Here is a 23,205-nt window from a genome sequence, read left to right on the forward strand (position 1 = left end):
ATATGAGGTAACACATTCAAAGGTTTGAGGGACAGGAGCAGACATTTTAGGGGTCATCATTCAGCCGGCTGCAATAAACTAAGAAGGACCTGGTCCCGACCAGGGCAGGTCCCGGCCAGGGCAGAGACAGGAGTGGAGAAGAGCTCTGGCCTTGGGTGGAGGCCTGGGTCAAGGTAAACGCTCACGTGGACACCAGAGCTTGAGCTCAGACTGACTCATAGGGAGCAAGCCAAGGCTGGAGGAAGATTTGGGATCTTTGGTATCAGCTGATGTGGAGGTAAACCAGAGCCCACCCAGGGCAGTGGGGAGCGGCGGAGGACCAACGCGTGGGTGATTGGCAACAAATGAGATTTATTTCAACCATAAGTCAACGGGCACAGAAAGGGGTGTGGCAGCCTGAGGAGCTGAGGCTTCTCAGGGTGTGGGATGAGGCTGACGGGCCAGGTCTGGCCACCACCCGGGAAATGCAGCCCAGCGACTCTGGGAAGGTCAGTGACTTCAGCTGCCAGCTCAGCATGGGCCTCCAACAGATCAGTAAGTGATTTCCTTCAAACCTGAGGGAAGGAAGCACACAGATGCTGTCAGGAGATGCACACCAGAGAGCAGCACAAGCAGACAGAGGTGGGAGAATGAGGCCCTGCTGGATACCTCCTCGCCGCAGCTCTGCGCTCCCGAGTGTAAGAGGAGATCATCCACAAGGAAGCAAGCAGTTGGACGAGGCTGTGTTTACAGGGATTTTGAAGGGATTCAGAAAGCACTGCCACGGTTTATGGGCTCTGCGGTTAAGGCTGGAAGTCTACCTACTCCGCAATGGACCCTGAGCAAATGCGGAGACAGGACGATCTGCACCTCGCACATACAGCTGCCACAAAGCAGCCCCCGACACAAAAATGGGTGTTGTTGGGTGTTGTTAATTTATAAAAACAAGAATCAGCTTAATAGAATTATAAACAAACTACATTTCCAGAAGTGTGGCAAAGTTGAGTCGATTCGGGCATAGTGTCATGACAGAAGCTTTATAAGCCAAGAAAATTATTCTCATGAGATTTTCTCACTGCGAGGGGAAAAGGCTGTTATGATACCAAGTGGAAAAGATCAGGACTCCAAATACATAAGCACAGAAATTCAATTCTGCTAAAAACAAAAAATTGCTAGAAAAAGAGTGGAAGGAAAAAGTTACCAAAGGTCATCTCTGAGTGACATGCAGCTGATTTTTTTTTTCTTCACTGGACTTTTTAGATGTTTCCAAAGTCTCTATTAAGAATGACAGTTTGGGGCGCCTGGGTGGCTCAGTCATTAAGCATCTGCCTTCAGCTCAGGTCATGATCCCAGATTCCTGGGATCGAGCCCTGCATGGGGCTCCCTCCTTGGCAGGAAGCCTGCTTCTCCCTCTCCCACCCCCCCGCTTGTGTTCCCTCTCTTGCTGTGTCTCTCTCTGTCAAATAAAATCTTAAAAAAAAAAAAAATGACATTTTAAAAACTGGAGGGGGGGGGCAGACAACAGTACAAAACCCCACTAATAAATTCTTTCAAATAAAAAGACAAATTTGAAAGGATTTTGTGGGCTGAACTGCTGGGTAAATTTATAAACTACTGGAACACTAAGCCCCAGGGGGATAATTAACAGCCTCGTGTCAGCATGGAATGTTTGCAAGGAGCAGCCCCTGCTGTGTCATGTTCTGTGTTTTGTCTGGACTCCCTGCCTAAGGCTGTATGTCTTTGGGCTAGTCTGCAGGGCAGTGCCCACGGGACACCTGAAGGGGGGCCACTCCAGTTGAGGCTACACTGGGATCTAAAATGGTCTCCACGGGGCCGGGGAAATGCCCAAGAGAGGACCCTGGAGGAAGCAAGACCCATGTAGGGCAGTTGGAAAGGAGCAACTGGGTCGAGACTGAAGAAACGAGTAACACTGAACAAGGATCCATGCTCACGCCACAGCCTCCCTCTGCCAGGCGAGGGGACGTCACCTTCATCACAGAAGGTAAGGGGAGAAACTCGACCCGCAGTTACATGGGTTTGCTGGAGACATGCTGGACAATTTGCGTGCCTGACCTCTAGTAAACCTGGTTATAAGGTGATTCAAAAGACAAACACTGGTTACTTTTATTAAGATGATTGCTCTAAACTCTGAAGGTGTTTTCCCTTCCAACAGAGGAAATGTCAGAGGATACCTCTAAAGGGCTATGGGTTTGTCTATGGAATTGTCTGAACAATTCACCTGGTTTCTGTGCTATAAAAATAGAGGACATGACAGCTCATTTTCCACCTACTGCTCATGGACACATGTGTCTGATATGCCAGTTCTTTCCAGGTATGTCTCACGGCGCTTTGGAGTAAAAGGTCCCCATTTCTAGGGCAAATCAACAGAAGTAAAATCATGTACCGAGTTCATGTCCTCCTTTGGTTGCCCAACAAAGGCAGTAATGCTGCATGAGCTGTTCGAGAAGCTCCATTTCATCCAGGAATTCAAGTGACTCTATTCTGTGGGGAGAACAAAAGTAGGGCAACATCAAGTTCTACAATTATAAATGAAGATGACGAGCCGAAGTTCATGGATATGGAAAGGTGTTCATCTTATACTAAGAGGAAAGAAGCATGGTGCAATACAGTACCTATGATGCGATCTTTATTTTAAAAAAAATACCATAAATAAAGTCAAAAGATAAATGACAAACTAGAAAAAAAAAACTGCAACACAAATGACAAAGGGTAGATTTCCTTTCTCTGTAAAGAGTTGTTAAACTTCATGAGAAAAACTTTTTAAAAACTCAGGTTTAAAAGACAGGTAAAAGACATATTCACCAGAAAAGAAAAACAAGACGCTCTCAATCTCATTAAAATATGAGATACTTTTTCAACTATCAGATTGACGAAGATCAAAAGAAGGCTGATATGCACTTTAGCAAGGACATGGGGGAAAGATACTCGCTGTTCTGTGTTTACCAGTCAGATTACAAAACGGTACAACCTCTCTGTCCAGCAACTTGATCTCCTCTATCGATGCTGAAAATGCACACCCTCTTACCAAGCAATTCTGCCTTTTTAATTTTTTTTATAGATTTTTAAAAATTTATTTATCAGATAGAGATTACAAGTAGGCAGAGAGGCAGGCAGAGAAAGATGGGGGGAAGCAGGCTCCCTGCTGAGCAGAGAGCCCAATGCGGGGCTCGATCCCAGGACCCCAGGATTGTGACCCGAGCCGAAGGCAGAGGCTTTAACCCACTGAGCCACCCAGGCGCCCCCAGCAATTCTGCCTTTTAAAAAAATATTTTGCTTATTTATTTGACAGAGAGAGACACAGCAAGAGAAGGAACACAAGCAAAGGGAGTAGGAGAGGGAGAAGCAAGCTTCCTACTGAGCAGGGAGCCTGATTAGGGTCTCAGTCTCAGGACCCTGGATCATGACCTGACCTTCAGGAAGACACTTAACAACTGAACCACCCAGGTGCCCCACTCAGCAATTCTGCCTTTAAGATTTTGCCCTGTGAGGGGTGCCTGGGTGGCTCTGTTGGTTAAGTGTCTGCCTGCAGCTCAGGTCATGATCTTGGGGTCCTGAGATCAAGCCCCGCATGGGCTCTGGCTCCCTGCTCAGCAGTGAGTCTGCTTCTTCCTCTTCTTTTGCCCCTCCCCTGCTCATGGTCTCTCTCTTGCTCTTTCTCACGCTCAAATAAATAAATAAAATCTAAAAAACTTTTTTTTTACCCTATGAGTACAAAGATGTATATTCCAGAATATTCACTGCAGCATCATAGCATAAAACCTTAAATAAGAAGAGCTGGGTTAAATAAATTAAAGCACATTCACACAATAGGATATGTAGCTATCCAAAAGAATGGGAAGGTCTGTATGTATCGACACAGAACAGCCTCTACCGCTCATCATGGAGTTCAAAATGGCAGCTGTGTAGTCAATAATGTGCAGGGCACACTATTATCTACGAAAGGGACAGTGGGGGATACACATGCGTGTATACACATAACTCTCCTCTGTAAGAATACAGTTGAAACTGGTAATGGTGCTTGTCTCTTGAGAGGATGTAGTAGTCCGGGAGGGAGGGAAACAGGATTGGAGGGCTGGTTTTTCTTTTTACTCTACCTTACTTTATTCTGTACATTTTCTTTTATAATGTGCTGGTATGATTTTTTTTCAAAAAAGCATTTAAAAATGTAAGCTTTAAAACATACGCACACACAAATACGCAAAACATGTAAAATAGATTAATACATTTGTTTCTGTTAAAATATGGGCACACTGTGGGCAATTCCAGGCATTTCCAAAAAGTATTAAGAAGAAAATTTAAAATGATCCATATGCTCACCATTCACAACAGCGACTGCTAACACGCAGGTACTGCCATTAGTCCCGGCTGGCGGTGGGGAGAAGTGCTTACCTATGTGCATTTGCTACATGTGTTTCTGTGTGTTGTGTTTTTGTTCCTGTCCTGGTGGGCAGGCCTAAGGGTCACATCTGAACTGAGAGTGACTAAGCATAACGTACTTGGCTTGCTTCCTACCTCCTCTTACCAGAATTCACACAAGGCAGATTTGCCTAACACCAAGTTCTACAAAACACCAACACCATAATGAAGGCTCCAGGATGTTTAGCACCAAGTTCAGTTCTTAGGATACTAGATTGTGAAGCCGTTCTCTCGACCGTGAACTCCAAGGCAGGCATATCTTTTGGTCTGTTTTGATCCTCTGTTGTATGCCTTGTGCTTAGGAAAGTACATGGTGCATAGAAGGCGCTCTGTATTTGTTAAAGAAACAGGCTTGCCTTAGACTTTTTTATACATAGTATCCAGCAGAAGCCCTTGGCAAATGTAGACACAAACTACCAGGTATTCAGACCTGGGAGGGCTCTGTGGCCTTGGGCAGACGGACCAAAGCCCATCCCACCTCTGGCAGGGATACACAGTGCTAGCTATACAAGGCCATGGAAACAGGAGACAAATGATGGCCTAGAAAAAATTGGTTCCTGTGATGGCTACTGACAGTTAGAGACTCCTCCCGGGGCATGCAGACGAGCTGCCAGAGCATTTCCATTTTAGATGCCTGACCAGGGCTATTCAAAATGGTCACCTTGAAAACCAACTTGTGAGCAAGGAAAATTCTGAAAGATTTCAGAAAACAGAGACCTGATCACATGGAGACATCTCTTTCACAAACCTCCAAGGTCTTGATATAAGTATTTGGAAAAAGTAGTGATCCTTCTAAAAATTAATAACAACTTCTGTGGAGAAGCAAGGTTTAAAATTCTAATTATCCTGTAAGAGACCTACACCTGTAGGTTCCCACAGGCAAGAGGAAACACAAACCAGGGAGCATAAAGTAACAATAAAACAAGAACTTAATTAAAGCTCGCACTAACAGTGCCCAGAGATAAATACAGTGTTGTTTGTAACAGGGAAATTAACGCACAACAAAAATAAACAATAAGGCACAACTAAACGCCCAGCTCTAGATGCAAATTTTTAACTACTATAAAATTATTATCACTAATTACTTCACCCACATATCAATATAAATATTAAGCATCATTGAACAGGACCTGGAAACCTTCTATATGTGGGTATATATTGGTATGTGAAGAGAAATAAAATCAATTGTTAAGTTTCTAAAAGAGGAGGGTGATTTATAGACCAATGCATGTAATACGAATCTACTGATTCAAAAACCAGGAACCTATATATCAATAAATATTCACCTTTTTTTACACACAGAAAAACACACCCCAACTTATTAACAACAGCAATTTCTGGAGGGCAGCTGCAGAATGCAGCTTTCCATTTCATGCATGTCATACGCAGCTTAAAATGTGTTTTCAAACAATTTATTTTATAATTAAATTAAAATTTTGAACAATTTGTTTTATAATGAGGGGAGAAGTCTGCTTAAAAAATCTGTGAGCAAGGGGCACCTGGGTGGCTCAGTGGGTTAAGCCTCTGCCTTTGGCTCAGGTCATGATCTCGGGGTTTTGGGACTGAGCCCCGCATGGGGCTCTCTGCTTAGTGGGGAGCCTGCTTCCCCTTCCCCCTGCCTGCCTCTCTGTCTATACTTATGATCTCCCTCTCTGTCAAATAAATAAATAAATCTTAAAAAAAAAAAAATCTGCGAGCAGACCCTTTGGAAGCCCTTGGACAACATCATTCTGCTCCTCCTCCAAAACACAGGGATTGTGCAAAATTTCCACTTCCAGAGGGTGCTCTGGGAATGTTACAGGTGCGATTGCTTATTCTGACTAAAATAATCTGTGTTGTCATGGACCCTATCTCAGCAAGTGGCTAATAAGTTCCTCTCAAGGTGCTATCAATGTTTAGTCTGTAATAGCAGATTAACTTTTTTCAAAGTAAGTCTAGTTAGGGTTTGAGGATTTGTTGTTGCTGTTTTTTTACATTAAAGAGAGTTATGCCTTTAATTCATAACTGTTCGCCGTGAGGCTAACTACTGCTGATCCCGCACCTGCTCACTTCAGCTTGAGGCAATTTGCTGTACAGTTCCATCATGTCGACTGCTGACGCCGTTTCCCACCCATTCGACAGGAGCCGTTCTTTCTAGAATGTGTGGTGGAGAGAAACGGAGAAGGTACAAGGCACTGGCGTACAAATCCAAGACACTCTTCAAGCACATGAACATTTCTCTTAGATGACTCCTCTTCTGAAAGCCTATCTTGGCCCCTGCCTTCCTTCTCTTTACTTTGCGATCTTCTACACCAAACATGCACTGTTACAATGGGAGAGAGGTCCCCTAGGTATATTTCAAGAGAAGTACAGAAACTTCTCCAGGAGCAACAGTTTTGAAAGCATTCGAGTGGTAATGTGACGAAGACCTGTAAAATCTAACCTATTTTATGGAGGCAGGAAAAAAAAAGATATTTAGAAAAATCTACTAGATTCCAGCGGGGTGCCTGGGTGGCGGAGTCAGTTAAGTGTCTGACCCTTGGTTTCAGCTCAGGCCATGATCTCAAGGGTTCTGGGACGGAGCCCCGACTCAGGTTCCATGCTCAGTGTGGAGTCTGCTTGAGATTCTCTCTCCCCCAACCCACCCTTCCTGCTCGTGCTGTCTCTGTCTCTCTCTCAAATAAATCTTTAACAAAAAGGTTTATTAGATTCTGAGAAACTTAAGGGAAATGTCAAGTACAAAGGTTGGACCATGTTTGGATACTGTTTCAAACACACCAACTATATAATTTTTTTTGTTTGTTTGTTAAACAATTTAGGAGATCTGAACACACACTGGGCAGGGTGCTATGAAGGAGATCTGGTTGATCTGTAAGGTGTGGCAAGGGTATGATCCCATGGGTAAGAAAGTCCTTACTGGCACGAAATTCATACTGAAATGTTTATGGGTAGAATGATATTTTACCTGGGATTTGCCTTAAAATATTCCAATGACAACACCAACACAAACTGGGGATAAATAAAATAATTTGGGCAAAATGTGAATTACTGAAGCAGGCTGATGGGAAAAAGGGTGTTCCTTTTATCATTCCCTGTACTTTCATACTCTTAGAAAATCTGTATGATGAAAGTTTTAAATGCTGGGGTATAGAAAATGTCCACATATATTTTCCACACTGAGGACTTGGCCTTCCCTAGCATGATGAACTAGTGGCCCCCGTGTAGCCCCAGCTTCTCAGATGTGCAAAGGGACGATGCCCTTCCCTGGGTGGCTCAGGGCAACAGAGTCCCCACTCTCTGACCTGTGACTCTAACGACTTGCAGGTCTGCACTCCTGCCAGGTCACATTGTCGCCTCCGTAGGTTCTCGATCATGATCTGTCCAAACCGGTCATCCATGTTCACCTGGGAAGGGAAAGAGGAGGGTGGACACAGCCAGAAGGGTTTCTCTGCTTCTTGAATATGCAAACTAAGACATCAGCACCCTATTTCTAACCAGTAAAGGCCGACATCTATTGATACCCAGGGCAGGTCACAGAACTGGGTGCAGGCACAGCATGCAGAGGTGACAAGGGCGTACACTGTGACAGCCTCTTGAAGGGCAACTGGATGGGCGGCGCTCGGCCTGGGAGGTGGCCACGCCACTGCCAGCACACTGTTCTGTGGGTTTACTCATGCGTGCTCGCAAGGGTGCAAGAATGTTTATGGCAGCATTACGTGTAACAGGAAGGACCTGGGAAGGATTTAAATGCCCCTCACCTGGGGTCAAAGAAATTCCAGCATGGTCATTTCATGGAATATTGCATGGCCATGAAAACAGAAAAAAAAGAGGAAGTACATGTAGATATAGACACAGACGCAGATATGGAATGATTTCTTAGGTAACAAACTCTTGAAAGGTAAGGTACAGAGGAATGCGTAGAATATGCTCCTATCCACCTTTAAGGAAAAAAAAAACAACCTTTGTCTACATTTATATATGCACAAAATAATTCTGGAATCCGGCCATTTCGCTTCCAATGTTAGAGGGCGAAAGTCCAGGGTAGGAGAGAGGCTTGCCTTTCCCTGTCCATCCTTTTGTAGTATTTGATTTTTTAAAAAAATTTTGCATGCAGTGTTACTTCTTAAGAACCATTTTAAACCAGTTTAAAAGACTATTAAAGTGTATATACACACAAATGCCACAAAACAGAATACAGTGTACATTATCATAAGGTATATGCTATTACCCTGTCACAAATAAAGTATCTAAACTTCATTGCTTTAATATATAGAATGATTCCCAGAGTTCCATGACAACGTTGCCAGACAAGAACCAGTATTACTCTCTTTTGGTGGATGTGTGAGGGTCATGGGGCACTAATGGTCACTGCCCACTATTTTTTCAGGATCGAAGTGTGTCTGTGAGCACACACTTCATCCTTTCACTCTCTGGTTTGGAATCCTGGCCTGACACTTTCTAGCTGTGAGGCTGGGTGGCTGTGGGCAAACTATCTAATTCTCTGTGCTTCGGCCACCTTACCCACAAAACCTGGGGGGCTATTGTGATAATCAAGTAAGTTAACACATGCAAAACTTGTGGGATGGGCCTGCTATCTAGTCAGCAAATTTTACAAAGTTGCTATCTTCTTGTATCAGTATTGACAGGCTCATCATTTATGCGGTTTTTGTCATTTTAAACTACTGATCAGAAAGTCATGGAAGGCATGGGAATATTTAATACACATGAGTATGCCAATGAGTTTGTATTTGTTAGAAAATTAAGTTAAATGTTTATTATTCACAAAATGAGGATGGGAGGTGGGAACCGCGTCAGTTTAGGGATGGCTTGGACAATGGAGTTGACAATGGCACCTCTCCAGGCATGCCCAAAGTGACAGGATCTGTGGTCAAATTTCACATTCATACCCTGTTGAATAAGAGAAAAACACGGGTGAGGGGCACCTGGGTGGCTCAGTGGGTTAAAGCCTCTGCCTTCGGCTCAGGTCATAATCCCAGGGTCTTGGGTTCGAGCCCCGCATAGGGCCTCTGCTCAGCAGAGAGCCTGCTTCCTCCTCTTTCCTGCCTGCCTCTCTGCCTACTTGTGATCTTTGTCAAATAAATAAATAAAATCTTTAAAAAAAAAAAAAAGAGAGAAAACATGAATGAAACAAGGTAGACAAACCCAGATGAACACTCACAATGTGTCAAGCAGAATTCATTTTCCCCAGGCATAGTATCCTGCAAGCAAAGACAGATTCCCAGGATCTACAGAAAAGACAAATGAGGCTGGCTACTGTTATACCCATTCACGAGGACTGCAGACTGAGTCTGAGGAGTGCCCCCAATTAAAAAGAGGGAAGGAAGAAAACTCAACCAAGAAATACCTATATAAGAACCTGGCCTAGGGGCACCTGGGTGGCTCAGTGGGTTAAGCCGCTGCCTTCGGCTCGGGTCATGATCTCAGGGTCCTGGGATCGAGCCCCGCATCGGGCTCTCTGCTCAGCGGGGAGCCTGCTTCCTCCTCTCTCTCTGCCTGCCTCTCTGCCTACTTGTGATCTCTCGTGATCTCTGTCAAATAAATAAATATAATCTTTAAAAAAAAAAAAAAAAAAAAAAGAACACGGCCTATATAAGAACCTGGCATAGGGTGGCAAAAAAGTGAACCAGGTCTAGCCTTAGATCTGTCCGTAGGTATGTTGTAGTGGGCAAGGCCTTGACTGCTCTTGTCTGTAATAAAATTTAAAAATAAAATGAGACTAAAAAAAAAAAAAGTAAAATCAGTAAAAGCAAAATAAAAGAAGCAATAAAAATAGCTACCATGCATGGGGGCGCCTGGGTGGTTCAGTGGGTTAAAGCCACTGCCTTCGCCTCAGGTCATGATCTCAGGGTCCAGGGATCGAGCCCCGCATCGGGCTCTCTGCTGAGCAGGGAGCATGCTTCCTCTTCTCTCTCTCTGCCTGCCTCTGTGCCTACTTGTGATCTGTCTGTCAAATAAATAAATAAAATCTTTAAAAAGAAAATAGCTACCGTGTATTCAGTGCTTGTCATTGGCCACTGCTACACATCATTCTCATGAGTTCCCTTAATAATCCAGAGAAGTTTTTCCCTTTAAAAACAAGGCCCTAGGGGATGCCTGGGTGGCCAAGTCCGTTAAGCTGCTGCCTTCAGCTCAGGTCATCATCCCAGGGTCCTAAGATTGAGTCCCACATCAGGCTCCTTGCTCAGCAGGGAGCCTGCTTCTCTCTGCCTCTGCCTGCCACCGTTATAAGGCCAATGCCTGCTTGTACTCTCGATCTCTCTCTCTCTCTCTCTCTGACAAATAAGTAAATAAATAAATAAAATCTTTAAAACTCCAACAAGGACCTGAGGCTCCAAGAGATCCAGAACAGCTCAGGCCTGCCTGACAGCCCAACAGTGTCATAAACGCTCCTGTACAAATTAACTCACTCACTCCTCACTACAATCCTATGAAGTCAGGACTGTTATTATTCCCATTTTTCAGATAAGGAGACAGGCACAGAGAGATTATTCAACTTGTCCAGGTCACACAGCTAAGCAGTCTACCTCCAGAGCATGGACTCCCAACCACCATGCCATTCTGCTGAAGGTCACTGAGCCAGGCATAAGAGCGAGAGCCAGGATTCAGACCCAAGCTGAGTAATTTTAAACCTCGAAAGCATAACCCTTTCCACTAGGGCAGAAGAGAAAAACAGGCAGCCAGTGGTGCAAACTCAGTGATCTCAGAAATCAGGAAATTTTATTCTCAAAACCAAGACTAGTCTCGGACCAAGGTCCTGAAAAAGAGTTCTCAACTCTAACTCACACACCCACACAGTAACAAGCAACTGGCACCGAGCGGGGGACCGTCCCATCAGATGGGACATGGACACTCGGGTTCACCGTAGTCCTCACCACTCCTGCCTGCCTTACACTGGCCAACTTGATCCATGTGCATCACTCCTAACTCTGAAGGAATCGGAGTCGGCTACCCCTCCACCCAGAGGACAGCCAAAATTCCCTTCACCAAGGTCTGACTCTACAGTAAATACAATGATAAAAGGAGAACTCAAAAAACTTCTATTAAGGCCAAGACAGAAGTTTCAAAGACTCTGGCCGTAAGTTCGCTGGAAATCAAGAAATCAGGGGGCACCTGGGTGGCTCAGTGGGTTAAAGCCTCCGCTTTCGGCTCAGGTCATGATCCCAGGACCCAGGGATGGAGCCCCGCATCAGGCTCTCTGCTCAGCAGGGAGCCTGCTTTCCTTCCTCTCTCTCTGCCTGCCTCTCTGCCTACTTTTGATCTGTCTGTGAAATTAAAAAAAACAAAAGAAATCAGGGATGCTGAGGATTGCCAGAATCAATGGAAAAGGAGGTATGTGAGTGGGCCGAGGCAGAAGGAAAAGAGGAAGCGGGAAAACATACTGAGGTTGCTCAGAGAGTGTTGAGCCACCACGGAAACAGAGGCAGAAAGCGAATGTCTCACGCTCCCACTTACCTGTTCATAGTTTATGAACATGGCGGCGTCAAAACTGCTGGCTGCCCACTTGAGAAGGTTGGCCGACTGCTCCGGAGTCATATAAACCAGCACACATTCGGCAATCAGCAGTGTTGGCAATCTTAAGAGAAGAAAAAAGGCATATCCACATGTATTCATCAAACGGACTCTCTAGGGATGACCGGGTTGCTCCGCTGGGTAAGCACCCGGCTCAGGTCATGATCTCGGGGTAGTGAGATCAAGCCCACATCGGGCTCCCCACTCAGTGGGGAGTCTGCTGGAAATTCTACCCCTCCCACTCCCTATGCTCCTCCCCCTGTACAATGCTCCCCCCCAGTAAATAAATAAATAAAGAAAGAAAGAAAGAAAGAAAGTTGTCAAGTATACACTAAAAAAAAATGGGACTCTCTAATGGCACATATGTGGCAGTACTGGTGGGGCAGTACAACCCTGTTTTTCACACCACAGGAAAACAAGACACACTGAACAAGCACATCAACAATCAATGGAGTAACAGATGTAGAACACCATCGTGTCCCAAAGTTTCAGACTGTAAAAAGGTGAGCAATGAGCAAGGATTTGTTTCGCTTCTGAAACAGTGTGAAAGGCACGCGGTGTTGTGTAGACATAGCTACAAATTCTCCCCTTCCCCTACCCCTGATAGTCCAAAATGGTGGAGGAGTAGGAGACCTTGGTTTTGTCTGGTCCCAGGAATTCAGTTAGAGAGCTATCACATCATTCTGAACACCCACAAACTCAACCGGAGATCGAAGCATAGCTGCAACTCTACAAATAGAAAAGGGGCCACTTTCTGCAAGGTAGGAGGTGCAGAGAAGTGAATCCGAGGCAACATACCGGAAGATAAACCGTGGGGGTTGGGGGAGCCTCCATAAACCGGCACCAGAAAGTGACAGAGCAGCAGAGCACAAAATCGGAACTTTCAGACGTCTGTCCTGGCTCACCAGGATGTCCCTGCCTGAAAGGAGCTCCGGTGGTGAAGCAGGGCAGAATCCTGGGTAGGAGAGTGTAGTCTCAGGATCCCAGCGTCCCAGAAAGACTGGGGGTGCCTGAGTGTGGCAGAGCTCCTGGGCATCGGAGCAGGGAAGACGGCTGCAATCAGAGAGCCCAGGAGGGGGTTCTCAGCTTGGGGTTGCTAGAAACTGTGAACCAAGGCATGGTCAGGTGACTGCTCCCGGACTAGGGGCCCAGGAAGCAGCAGAACCACCGGAAGAACCCCCTTGCTCCCCTGGGAGGCGTGGCACAGGTGCACACTGCAGGAGTCGGCACAGTTTGCAGACTTGAAAGGGATCATGTGCCTGAGATAGAAATGCTCGGTCACAGGCTGGATGAGGATGGAGTGTGGTTGGAGACCAGGGAGATAGGAGTGATTGATTGCTTTCCTCTGAGGGCTCACTGATACCAGATTGGATAAAAAAGCAAGACCATTGAGGGGCACCTGGGTGGCTCAGTGGGTTAAAGCCTCTGCCTTCGGCTCAGGTCATGATCCCAGGGTCTTGGGATTGAGCCCCGCATCCGCATCCGGCTCTCTGCTCAGCAGGGAGCCTGCCTCCTCCTCTCTCTCTGCCTGCCTCTCTGCCTACTTGTGATCTCTGTCAAATAAATAAATAAATAAATAAAATCTTTAAAAAAAAAAAAAAGCAAGACCATCAATACGCTGTCTGCAAGAGACTCATCTTAGACTCAAAGACACCTCCAGATTCAAAGTGAGGGGGTGGAAAACCATTTACCATGCTAACGGACCTCCAAAGAAAGCTAGGATAGCTATCCCTGTATCAGACCTATAGAGATGAAACCAAAGACTAATAATGGATGCTAAAGGACACTATATCATAAAGGGTCTATCCAACAAGAAGATCTAACAATCGTAAATATTTATGCCCCTCACATGGGATCAGCCAATTATATAAGCCGGTTAATAACAAAATTAAAGAAACACACTGGTGATAATACAATAATCGTCAGGGACTTTAGCACGCCCTCACTGCCAAGGACTGACTGCCTAAGCAGAAGATCAACAAGGAAACAAGGGCTCTGGATGACACACTGCACCGGATGGACTTCACAGATACAGTCAGAGCATTCCACCCTAAGGCAACAGAATACACAGTCTTCTCGAGTGCACGTGGAACATTCTCCAGAACAGAACACCTACTGGGACACACATCAGGTCCCAACTGGTACCAAAAGATTGGGATCATTCCCTGCCTATTTTCAGACCACCATGATTGGAAACTGGAACTCAATCACAAGAGGAAAGTTGGAAAGAACTCAAATACATGAAGGCTAAAGAAGAATTTTAAACTTCAGGGAAACCAATGAAAATGAAAGCGTAACTGTGCAAAATTCTGGGGATGCAACAAAGAGAGGGAAGTATCTAGTAATACAAGCCTTTCTCAAGAAACAAGATAGATCTCAGATACACAACCAAACCTGACACCTAAAGAAACTGGAGAAAGAACAGCCAATAAGCCTACACTCAAGAGTAGAGCAGAAATCAATCTAATAAAACCAAAAGGACAGTAGAACAGATCAATGACTAGGAGCTCGCTCCTTGAAAGAATTAGGAAGATCGATAATCCCCTGGACAGATTGATCAAAACAAAAAGAGCAAGGACCCAAATAAACAAAATCATGAATGAAAGAGAAGACATCACAACCACACCAAAGAAATACAAACAACCGTAAGGACGTATTACGAGCATCTATATGCCAACAAATTAGGCAATCCGGAAGAAACAGATGCATCCCTGAGATAGATACACGACCAAAACTGAACCAGGAAGAAATAGAAAACCTAAACAAGACCCATAACCAGCAAAGAAACTGAAGCAGTAATCAAAAATCTCCCAACAAACCAAAGTCCAGGGCCAGATGTCTTCCCAGGGGAATTCTACCAAAGAGCTACACGAGAATTAATACCCAATCTTCTGAAGCTGTTTCAAAAACCAGAAATGGAAGGAAACCTTCCAAACTCTTTCTATGAGGCCAGCATTACCTTGATCCCCAAACCAGACAGAGACCTCACCAAAAAGGAGAATTACAGAGCAATGTCCCTGATGAACAGGGATGCAAAAATTCTCCCGAAAATACTAGCTAATAGGATCCAACAGTACATGAAAACGATTATTCACCACGACCAGTGGAATTTAATTCCTGGGATGCAAGGGTGGTTCGATGTCTGCAAATCAATCAATAGGGATAGACTACATAGATGAAGGAAAGGACAAGAACCATATGATCCTCTCAACAGAGGCAGAAAAAGCATATGACAAACTACGGCATCCTTTCTTGATCAAAATTTCACAGTGTAGGGAGAGGTACATTCCCATATGGGAATGTACCTCAATATCATAAAAGCCATCTATGAAAAGCCCACAGTGAATACCATTCTCAATGGGGAAAAAGAGAGCCTTTCCCTTTTCCCCTAAGGTCAGGAACACAACAGGGATGTTCAGTATCACCACTGCTGTTCAACATAGCACTACAAGTCCTAGGCTCAGCAATCAGACAACAGACAACAGAAAGAATAAAAGGCAGGGATGCCAGCAAGGCTCAGTTGGCTAAGTGTCTGCCTTCAACTCAGGGTCCTGGGATCGAGTCCTGATGATGCTCTCTGCTCAGCAGGGAACCTGCTTCTCCCTCTCCCTCTGTCTGATGCTCTGCCTACTTGTGATTTCTCTATCAAATAAACAAAATCTTTAAAAAAGATTTTTTAAAGTAAGTAAGTAAGTGAGTAAGAAAGAAATAAAGGGCATCCAAATCAGCAAAGAAGAAGTCAAACTCTCACTCTTTGGAGAGGACATGATACTCTATGTGGAAAACCCAAAAGACTCCACCCCAGAATTGCTAGAACTCATACAGGAATTCAGTAAAGAGGCAGGATATAAAATCAATGCACAGAAATCAGTTACATTTCTATACACTAACAAGGAGACAGAAAAAAGAGAAATTAAGGAGTCGATCCCGTTTGCAATTGCACCCAAAACCATAAGATACCTAGGAATAAACCTAACCAAAGAGGTAAAGGATCTGTACTCCAAAAACGGCAGAACACTTATGAAAGAAACTGAGGAAGACACGAAAATGCAAAAATGTTCCACGCTCATGGACTGGAAGAACAAATATTGTTAAAATGTCCATGCTACCTAGAGCAATCTACATAGTCAACGCAATCCCTATCAAAATACCATCAACTTTTTTTTCACAGAGATAGAACAAATAATCCCCAAAATTGTCTGGAACCAGAAAAGACCCCAGAGAGCCAAAGGAGTGTTGAAAAAGAACACCAAAGCTGGTGGCATCCCAATCCCAATCTTAAGCTCTATTACAAAGCTGTAGTCATTCAGAGAGTACTGGCACAAAAACAGACAAATGGATCAATGAAACAGAATAGAGAATCTGGAAATACACCCTCAACTCTATGGTCAACTAACCTTTGACCAAGCAGGAAAGAATATCCAATGGAAAAAAGACAGTCTCTTCAACAAATGGTACTGGGAATATTGGACAGCTGCACGCAGAAGAACGAAACTACACTATTTCCTTACACCATACACAAAAATAGACTCAAAGTGGACGAAAGACCTACACATGAGACAGGAATCCATCAAAATTGTAGAGAACACAGGCAGCAAGTTCCGTGACCTCAGCTGCAGCAACGTCTTGTCAGACACGTCTCAAAGCCAAGGGAACTAAAGGCAAAAATGAACTACCGGGACTTCATCAAGATAAAAAGATTTTGCACAGCAAAGGGAATAGTTGACAAAACCAAAAGACAACTGGCAGGATGGAAGAAGGTATTTGCAAAAGACGTGTCAGATAAAGGGACAGTATCCAAAATCTATAGAGAACTTCCCAAACTCAACACCCAAAGAATCATCTGATCAAGAAATAGGCAGAAGACATGGACAGACGTTTCTGCAAAGACGACATTCAAATGGCCAACAGACACATGAAAAAATGCTCCATATCACTGGGCATCAGGGAAACACAAAGCAAAACCACAAAGAGATACCATGTCACACTGGTCAGAAAGGCTAAAATTAACCACTCAGGAAACGACAGATGTTGGCAAGGATGTGGAGAAAGGGGAACCCTCCTACCCTGTCAGTGGGAATGCAAGCTGGTGCAGGCACTCTGGAAAACAGTATGGAGGTTCCTCAGAAAGTTGAAGGTAGAGCTGCCCTACAACCCAGGAATTGCATTACTGGGGATTTACCCCAGAGATACAAATGTAGCGATCCAACTGGGCACCTGCATCCCAATATTTATAGCAGCGATGTCCACAATAGCCACAATAGCTTTTTCTATGGAAAGAGCTCAGATGTGCACCGATAGATGAATGGTTAAAGATGTCATGTGTAAGACCCCCATTAGAAAAGCCCCCCCGTAATTAACCTTGCTCTCTTGCTTTTCTGTAACCGCTTAGCTTTGGCTTATAACTGTAGCTTTTGTTAAAACTTTACAAGCAGCCGGCAGCAGGATGAGAGATAACCAGAACCCAAGGACATTCTGGAGAGATGGGCCTCACAAGGCCAAATTCTTGTCGTTTGAACAATACGCCCACCCTTCCTCCCCACCTCAAAGGATGTTTGCCCAAAATAAGTTACATACCAGAGAACCGACCCCCAGCTACGAGCACAGGATTACGCAGGCTTAACCCCATCCTGACTTCCCTTTCCCGCGCGGGCTCTCCCAAAACCAATCAATAGGCACCAGGTATGCTTTACATTCAACTTAACCAATAACTATGCTTCTGCTTCTGTACGTACGCTTTTGCCTCCCCAAACCCCATAAAAAGGCCCTGAACAAAGGCCAGGCGCGCAAGTCCTCTCTAGACTTGTCCGCCCGCCGGTACCTGCGTCCCAATAAACCTCTTGCTGTTTGCATCCAGTGGCAGTGTTGGATTCTTGGGTAAGGGGATCCGCGGGTCTTTCATTTGGAGGTCCCACCGAGATCATCGGACTCCTGCCCAGGGATCCAACGGACTCCCACCGGGAGGTAAGATAGCTGGCCAGCCCTCTTCTGCTTCTGTTCTGTTTCTGTTTCTGTTTCTGTTTCTGTTCTGTTTTATGTTCTCGTTTCGGCTCCTGTCTCCTATCTTGTACGGCCGTGGTCCGCCTATACGCTCGTATAGGACTGTACCTCTACGCGTAGGGGCTCTGTATCTGTAGGCAGCTTGAGAAGGAGCTGACGAGCTCGGACTTCTCCCCTGCCGACCCTGGAGGACGCTCCAGGGTGTCGAGGGGCCCAATTTTTTGGGGCTCCTCATCTGTCCGAGGGTTAAAACCGTCTGTCCGTTCCAGAGGAACCCCTCGGCCCTGGACGGAATCTGTCCACTGAGAGGAGGTCTCGAGACTCCTTCTGTAGGCCAGTGGAATCTGTACGGTGCACCGCAAGGTTTTTGTCTTTGCCGGCTTGTTAATTGTTTTATGTGTCTTTCACATTGCGCCTTGATTAAGATCACATTCTGCTTATGGGAGGGTGTCTAACCCGTTTGAATCTGAGGAGTGCCTGATTGTATGAATGTGTTCGTGCGGCTCCACGGCTTCGGCTACGGAGTCTGAGTGGGCTGCACCCTGATTCTCGCGGAACGTCATACGGCATAACGGTCATCTACTCCTTGGAGTAGCCTGGTCCGGGATTTATACGGATAGACCTTAGCCAAGACGCTCCTAAGCTCCCGCGAGGGACGCGAGCAGGACAGCACCTGAAAGATCCCCCTCCCCTTGTCTGCGACACCGTACATTGGGAGGGAAAAATAAATACTAAGGTCAATAACTCCACCTCGCGGCCATCTGAAACCTGAAACTCCTCCCCTGTCACCCTGGGGGACGGCCCAAGGATCATAGGGGCCCGGTTCTTTGGGGCCCCACAAGTATCCGAGGGATACGTCCGTCTGTGGGCCGCAGAGGAAACTCGTAGTTCCACGCGGCCGTCTGAAACCATCCTGTCGGTATTACGCCGAAATCGCGCAGTGTCCTTTTTGTTATTTGTTCTGTGTGTCCTACTCATTGTCTTTGGTGTTATTTTTAACTCTGAGATGGGGCAAACATTCACCACCCCTCTAAGCCTCACTCTAGGTCACTGGAAAGATGTTCAGAACCGAGCCAACAACTTATCGGTGGAAGTCAAAAGAAGAAAATGGCAGACTCTCTGCACCTCTGAATGGCCCACAGAGGGGACCTTTAACATTAATGTTATTTTGCAGGTCAAAGAGCGGGTCTTCGATCAGGGACCCCAGACTAAGGGGCTTTTGCGGAATGTGTTTGCCCAAATGAGTCAGCTAGGAAACTTTCTCCTGACATATTCGATGATAATTACGTAAATAAGCCTTCTTCTAGTAAACCCAGGTTGCTGGGCCATCCCTAACAAAGGGGATTCTGGCTTTATTTCTCTCTGTTACTCCTAATAGATGTGGGGGCTTCTCCCTCACTCACTTCCCGTGTTAATGGCTATAACTGGAGCCAACTGGGGTTGGTCTAACTCGAGACAGAGACTATAAGGAATATTCCCAAGCAGCTGCCGAAACTCTTTGTTTCGGGGAAGTTTCCCTGTGTTCTCTGGCCTGACTTGGACTGCCTAACCCCTCCCCCCTGGCTGATGGGAAAGCATGGCGTCTGCTCCTCTGTTGGGGCTTATGAGCTCTGAAACCGGGAATCCCTTCTCTGCCTCCTGGCAGCACTTTGTTTCCTGTTTTCCCCTTCTGTTTCTGCACCAAGGTGCGTGCAGCCTGCATGACTAGCCTCTAGATCATGCACCACAGCTCCTTCTCTTTCCACTGTCAAGGAGCAAGAAGAGCAGCCCCTGGACCTAACACTTCCCACTCCAGATCTTCCCACGCATGTCTCAGGTAAACATTCAAAGTGGAGTGGGTCCAGGTGAAACGTAAATCAGTGTTGGAACTAAGTTAAGTTTGTTGGTTTAATTAAGATAAGATCTGTCTTTGAAGTTAACAGCAGTAAATGTGAAGCTTTTATTCTATCAAAGTTTACTGAAGGTCAGATAAGCTTGTGTTACTTGTTAAAATTTGTTAGCAAAGAAATGACTAAACTGATGGTTAATTGTCTGTCTCAAAGTTTTAATGGGTAATTGCTGAAGTAGCTTTCAAAGTCTTTGGTAACCTGAAAGTTTTAAAGTTTTGCTTGGATGACAAATGGAATTAAATTGTGGACATCTAGGTCTTAACCAAACAGGATAAAATGCTAAGTCGTTAATTACTGGATGTAGGTTTGTGCTTTTGACTTCTTACTGCAAAGAAACTAAGAGAATCTAAATCTGTTGGTAAACTTGTTTTCCACTTAACTGATTCATAAATTCGCCACCTGAAGAATTCTGTTGTAACAGTTCACAATTGGTTAATACTTAGTCTTCACTAGAGATTAAGGTGTTTCTAAGAATACAAAGTTCTGCTTAGTGTAACTAAGACTGATGGAAATAAAGGGAAACTGTATGTAGAAAAGTAGGAGATAATGTAAGAAAGATTTAAGGAATGGGAATACATTTTGTTGAAGGTAAAGGAAGGTAATTTTGTTCTAAATGAGATGGTTGTTTGGAAGGAAATGGCTTGGGACTAAATGAACTAAAAGATTATAATGTTGTGTCTCTTACTGTTTTGTCTTACTCTAAACATTGCTGGTTCTCTCTAATGTTTGCTCTTCCAGACTAGGGATACTTCCTCCTAGTTATCTGTAACTTACAGAGATGTAAAAGTGCTCAAAGCATTCAAGCTTTTCTCTCTATCTGAACCCTCTGAAACCAAAAGGTCTTAGTAAGTATTCTTTCTTCCATGGCAATCAGTCATTTGCATAAGTTCAATAAGAATCTGTTCTCCTTGTAACAGGAAAGAATTGGAAACACGGATTATTTTACCAAGGCTTTGACTGGGATGTCATATTTGAAAAGACTCAGATATGAGCAGACAGTTTAAAGGAACTAAGGTTGACTTTATGAAACCTGGAGCCATAAAGCCCCTTAGGACTGTTGGCCTGATATCTTGCTTACAGAGTTCCCAGCAGCCTCACCAGGTGAGTAAAGAATGTCACTCCTTGGTAGGTGCAGTCTCGGGAAGAGGAATTCGCCCAAAGGTATTGCAGGCATGCCTCATGGCAAGTACAGGGCTTGGCTTCTGGCCCGGAGAGGCTACTAAAAGTTCAACCTAGAGATTCCTTATACAAAGTTCCAGCAAAGCAGATTCTAAAAGATCTATTGATCACACTCACTGTTCTTGCTGAGCTTATGTAAATAATGGGCCAAGTTTGTTAAAACTGGACTTGTTTCACAAGTGCTTAGTCCTGATTTGGCTATCTCTGTAAATGAGGGTTATTTTAGAGAGAAAAATTATGTTTTAATAACACACCTTTATGGATGTTAAATTCTAGATTTGATTGTCTTTAAATGTTTACCTAAGCTAAACAATTTGAGGTAAACTTCAGAGAAGTTACACAATAGATTCTTTAGTCGATCTTACTGTTTTGTGGGGATATTAGCAGACCCTACGGCACATGATTAAACAACTGGAATAATGAAATTGCCTAAAAGCCAACCTGTCGCACTCCATAGGATTAACTATGGACTTGTGGAGATAATGGATGACCCCACTTTCTTTATGAGTGGATTGAATGATGCATGGGGAACTCCCCTTATCTCTTGACAAATTTTCTCACTTGCCAGTGATCCTCTGTAATCAGGATATTGTTAAGCCTGGACCACTCAAAGGTCTTCTTATTGGCTTCATCCCTTAGTCATATTTATCCTAGAGGCCACCTCTGTTGAGTTGCAATTGCAAACAGATGCTTTAGCTAAGCATAGAGCAGCCCTCCTCATAAAAAGAGCCTTAAAGCTCACTATGGGACAGTCCCTGACTGTAATGACTTCACATCAGGTCCAGATTTGTCTTAGAAGCCAGAGGCCACCAATGGATGATGGAGGCCGACTTATTAAATACTGGGCTACACTAACAGATATGCCAGAAATAATACTTAAAATTTGTCAAACTTTAAACCTAGTTACCTGTATGCCTGAACCTGACCTGTACTTCTTTCTTTCTCTATAGAGCAAAAGAGGTTATTGATCTTGCTTACTCTATTTGTCCAGATGCCCCTGTTAAAAATACGACTGACAGTTGGTTTTCTGATGACAGTAGTTTTCATAGAAAAAAATAAGATAAGCTAGGTATGTTATAGTGCTCACTAGCACTTTGCAATTGCCAAAGCCTAAGAATTAACATTTATACTGACTCCAAATATGCCTTCCTGGTACTACATGCCCATGGAGCTATTTGGAAGGAAAGGGGATTGCTATCAAGCCATAACTCCCCAATCAAATATGGGCCTAAGTTACAAAACCTTCCTTATCGCTATACTAAGGATAATATATATCAAATCTGAGATGCATATCTGTGGCTTACACCCACGATTGGACGGCTCAGTCAGAAGGCAGTTTTATGCTGGGAACAAAGAAATCATATGTATGATACTTGGGCAAATAACACACGATATCTGGGATGGCTATCACTAGAAACGTGTTCCCAAGTAATAGTACTCCAGGCTACTGACTGGTTTGCTACTGACTGGGCAAGGCGACCTGGCATCAAATGGCCAGCTCCAAACGGAACCCACTGGATATGTGGAACCAACCTGTGGCCCTGGCTTCCTCCAGGGTAGATAGGTCGCTGTACTTTAGGATTTGCTTGAATTCATGGGTGCATTACTAAAACCATTACAACCCCAGCTAATCTCCCCAACTTGAAACAAAGATGGACGCGATCTGTTTTAAATGGTATGATCACTTAGCATCCATTTTTGTTCCATCTGCAGAACTAGAGGATGTCATGTGGCATGTAGAAGCCCTTAATAAATACACTACAAAGGCACTCAATGATTCACTAAATAGCATCTCCCAGCTTAATACCGAAGTCTCACAAATACTCAAGGCAGTCCTACAAAATAGGATGGCATTAGATGTCCTGACAGCAGCCCAGGGTGGCACATGTGCAATTATCAAGACAGAATGTTGTGTGTACACTCCAGACTATCACAAAAATGTCACAGGCCTGATAAAAGATATGAATACCCAAATTAAGGCCCTACAAGATCCTTCTTTCTCTTTTAGTGATTGGTTAAGTTCCTGGCTTAGAGGAGGGCTATGCCCAAATCTCCTTTTCAGGCTTCTCATTCTTACCGCCTTATTAATCTGAATATGTTGCTTTGTTCCATGTTTCTCTACTTGGTGCCGAGACTCCATTGCTACAATGACTACACCACGGCAGACGATCCTTGTCGTGCGCGAGGACGCCTCTTCACTGTCAGCGCTGGA

General features: G+C 44.6%; 1 protein-coding gene across 3 annotated transcripts in view; it reads right to left on the reverse strand.

Moving 5' to 3' along the window:
• Positions 1-331: 331 nt before the first annotated feature.
• LCMT1 (leucine carboxyl methyltransferase 1) overlaps positions 332-23,205 on the reverse strand; it is a 66,791-nt gene continuing 43,917 nt past the window's right edge. For 2 of the 3 annotated variants that reach the window (XM_032326877.1, XM_032326878.1), the window contains 5 exons: positions 11,869-11,989; positions 7,698-7,799; positions 6,458-6,549; positions 2,384-2,481; positions 332-554 (listed from right to left, as the gene is read on the reverse strand). In XM_032326877.1, the coding sequence (XP_032182768.1) occupies positions 532-554; positions 2,384-2,481; positions 6,458-6,549; positions 7,698-7,799; positions 11,869-11,989 (436 nt within the window). In that variant the 3' untranslated portion in view covers positions 332-531. The remainder of the gene's footprint in view (positions 555-2,383; positions 2,482-6,457; positions 6,550-7,697; positions 7,800-11,868; positions 11,990-23,205) is intronic. The other variant, XR_004281686.1, reaches the window with a different exon arrangement.

This window comes from Mustela erminea, chromosome 20, assembly GCF_009829155.1.
Source record: "Mustela erminea isolate mMusErm1 chromosome 20, mMusErm1.Pri, whole genome shotgun sequence".
Lineage (NCBI taxonomy): Eukaryota > Metazoa > Chordata > Mammalia > Carnivora > Mustelidae > Mustela > Mustela erminea.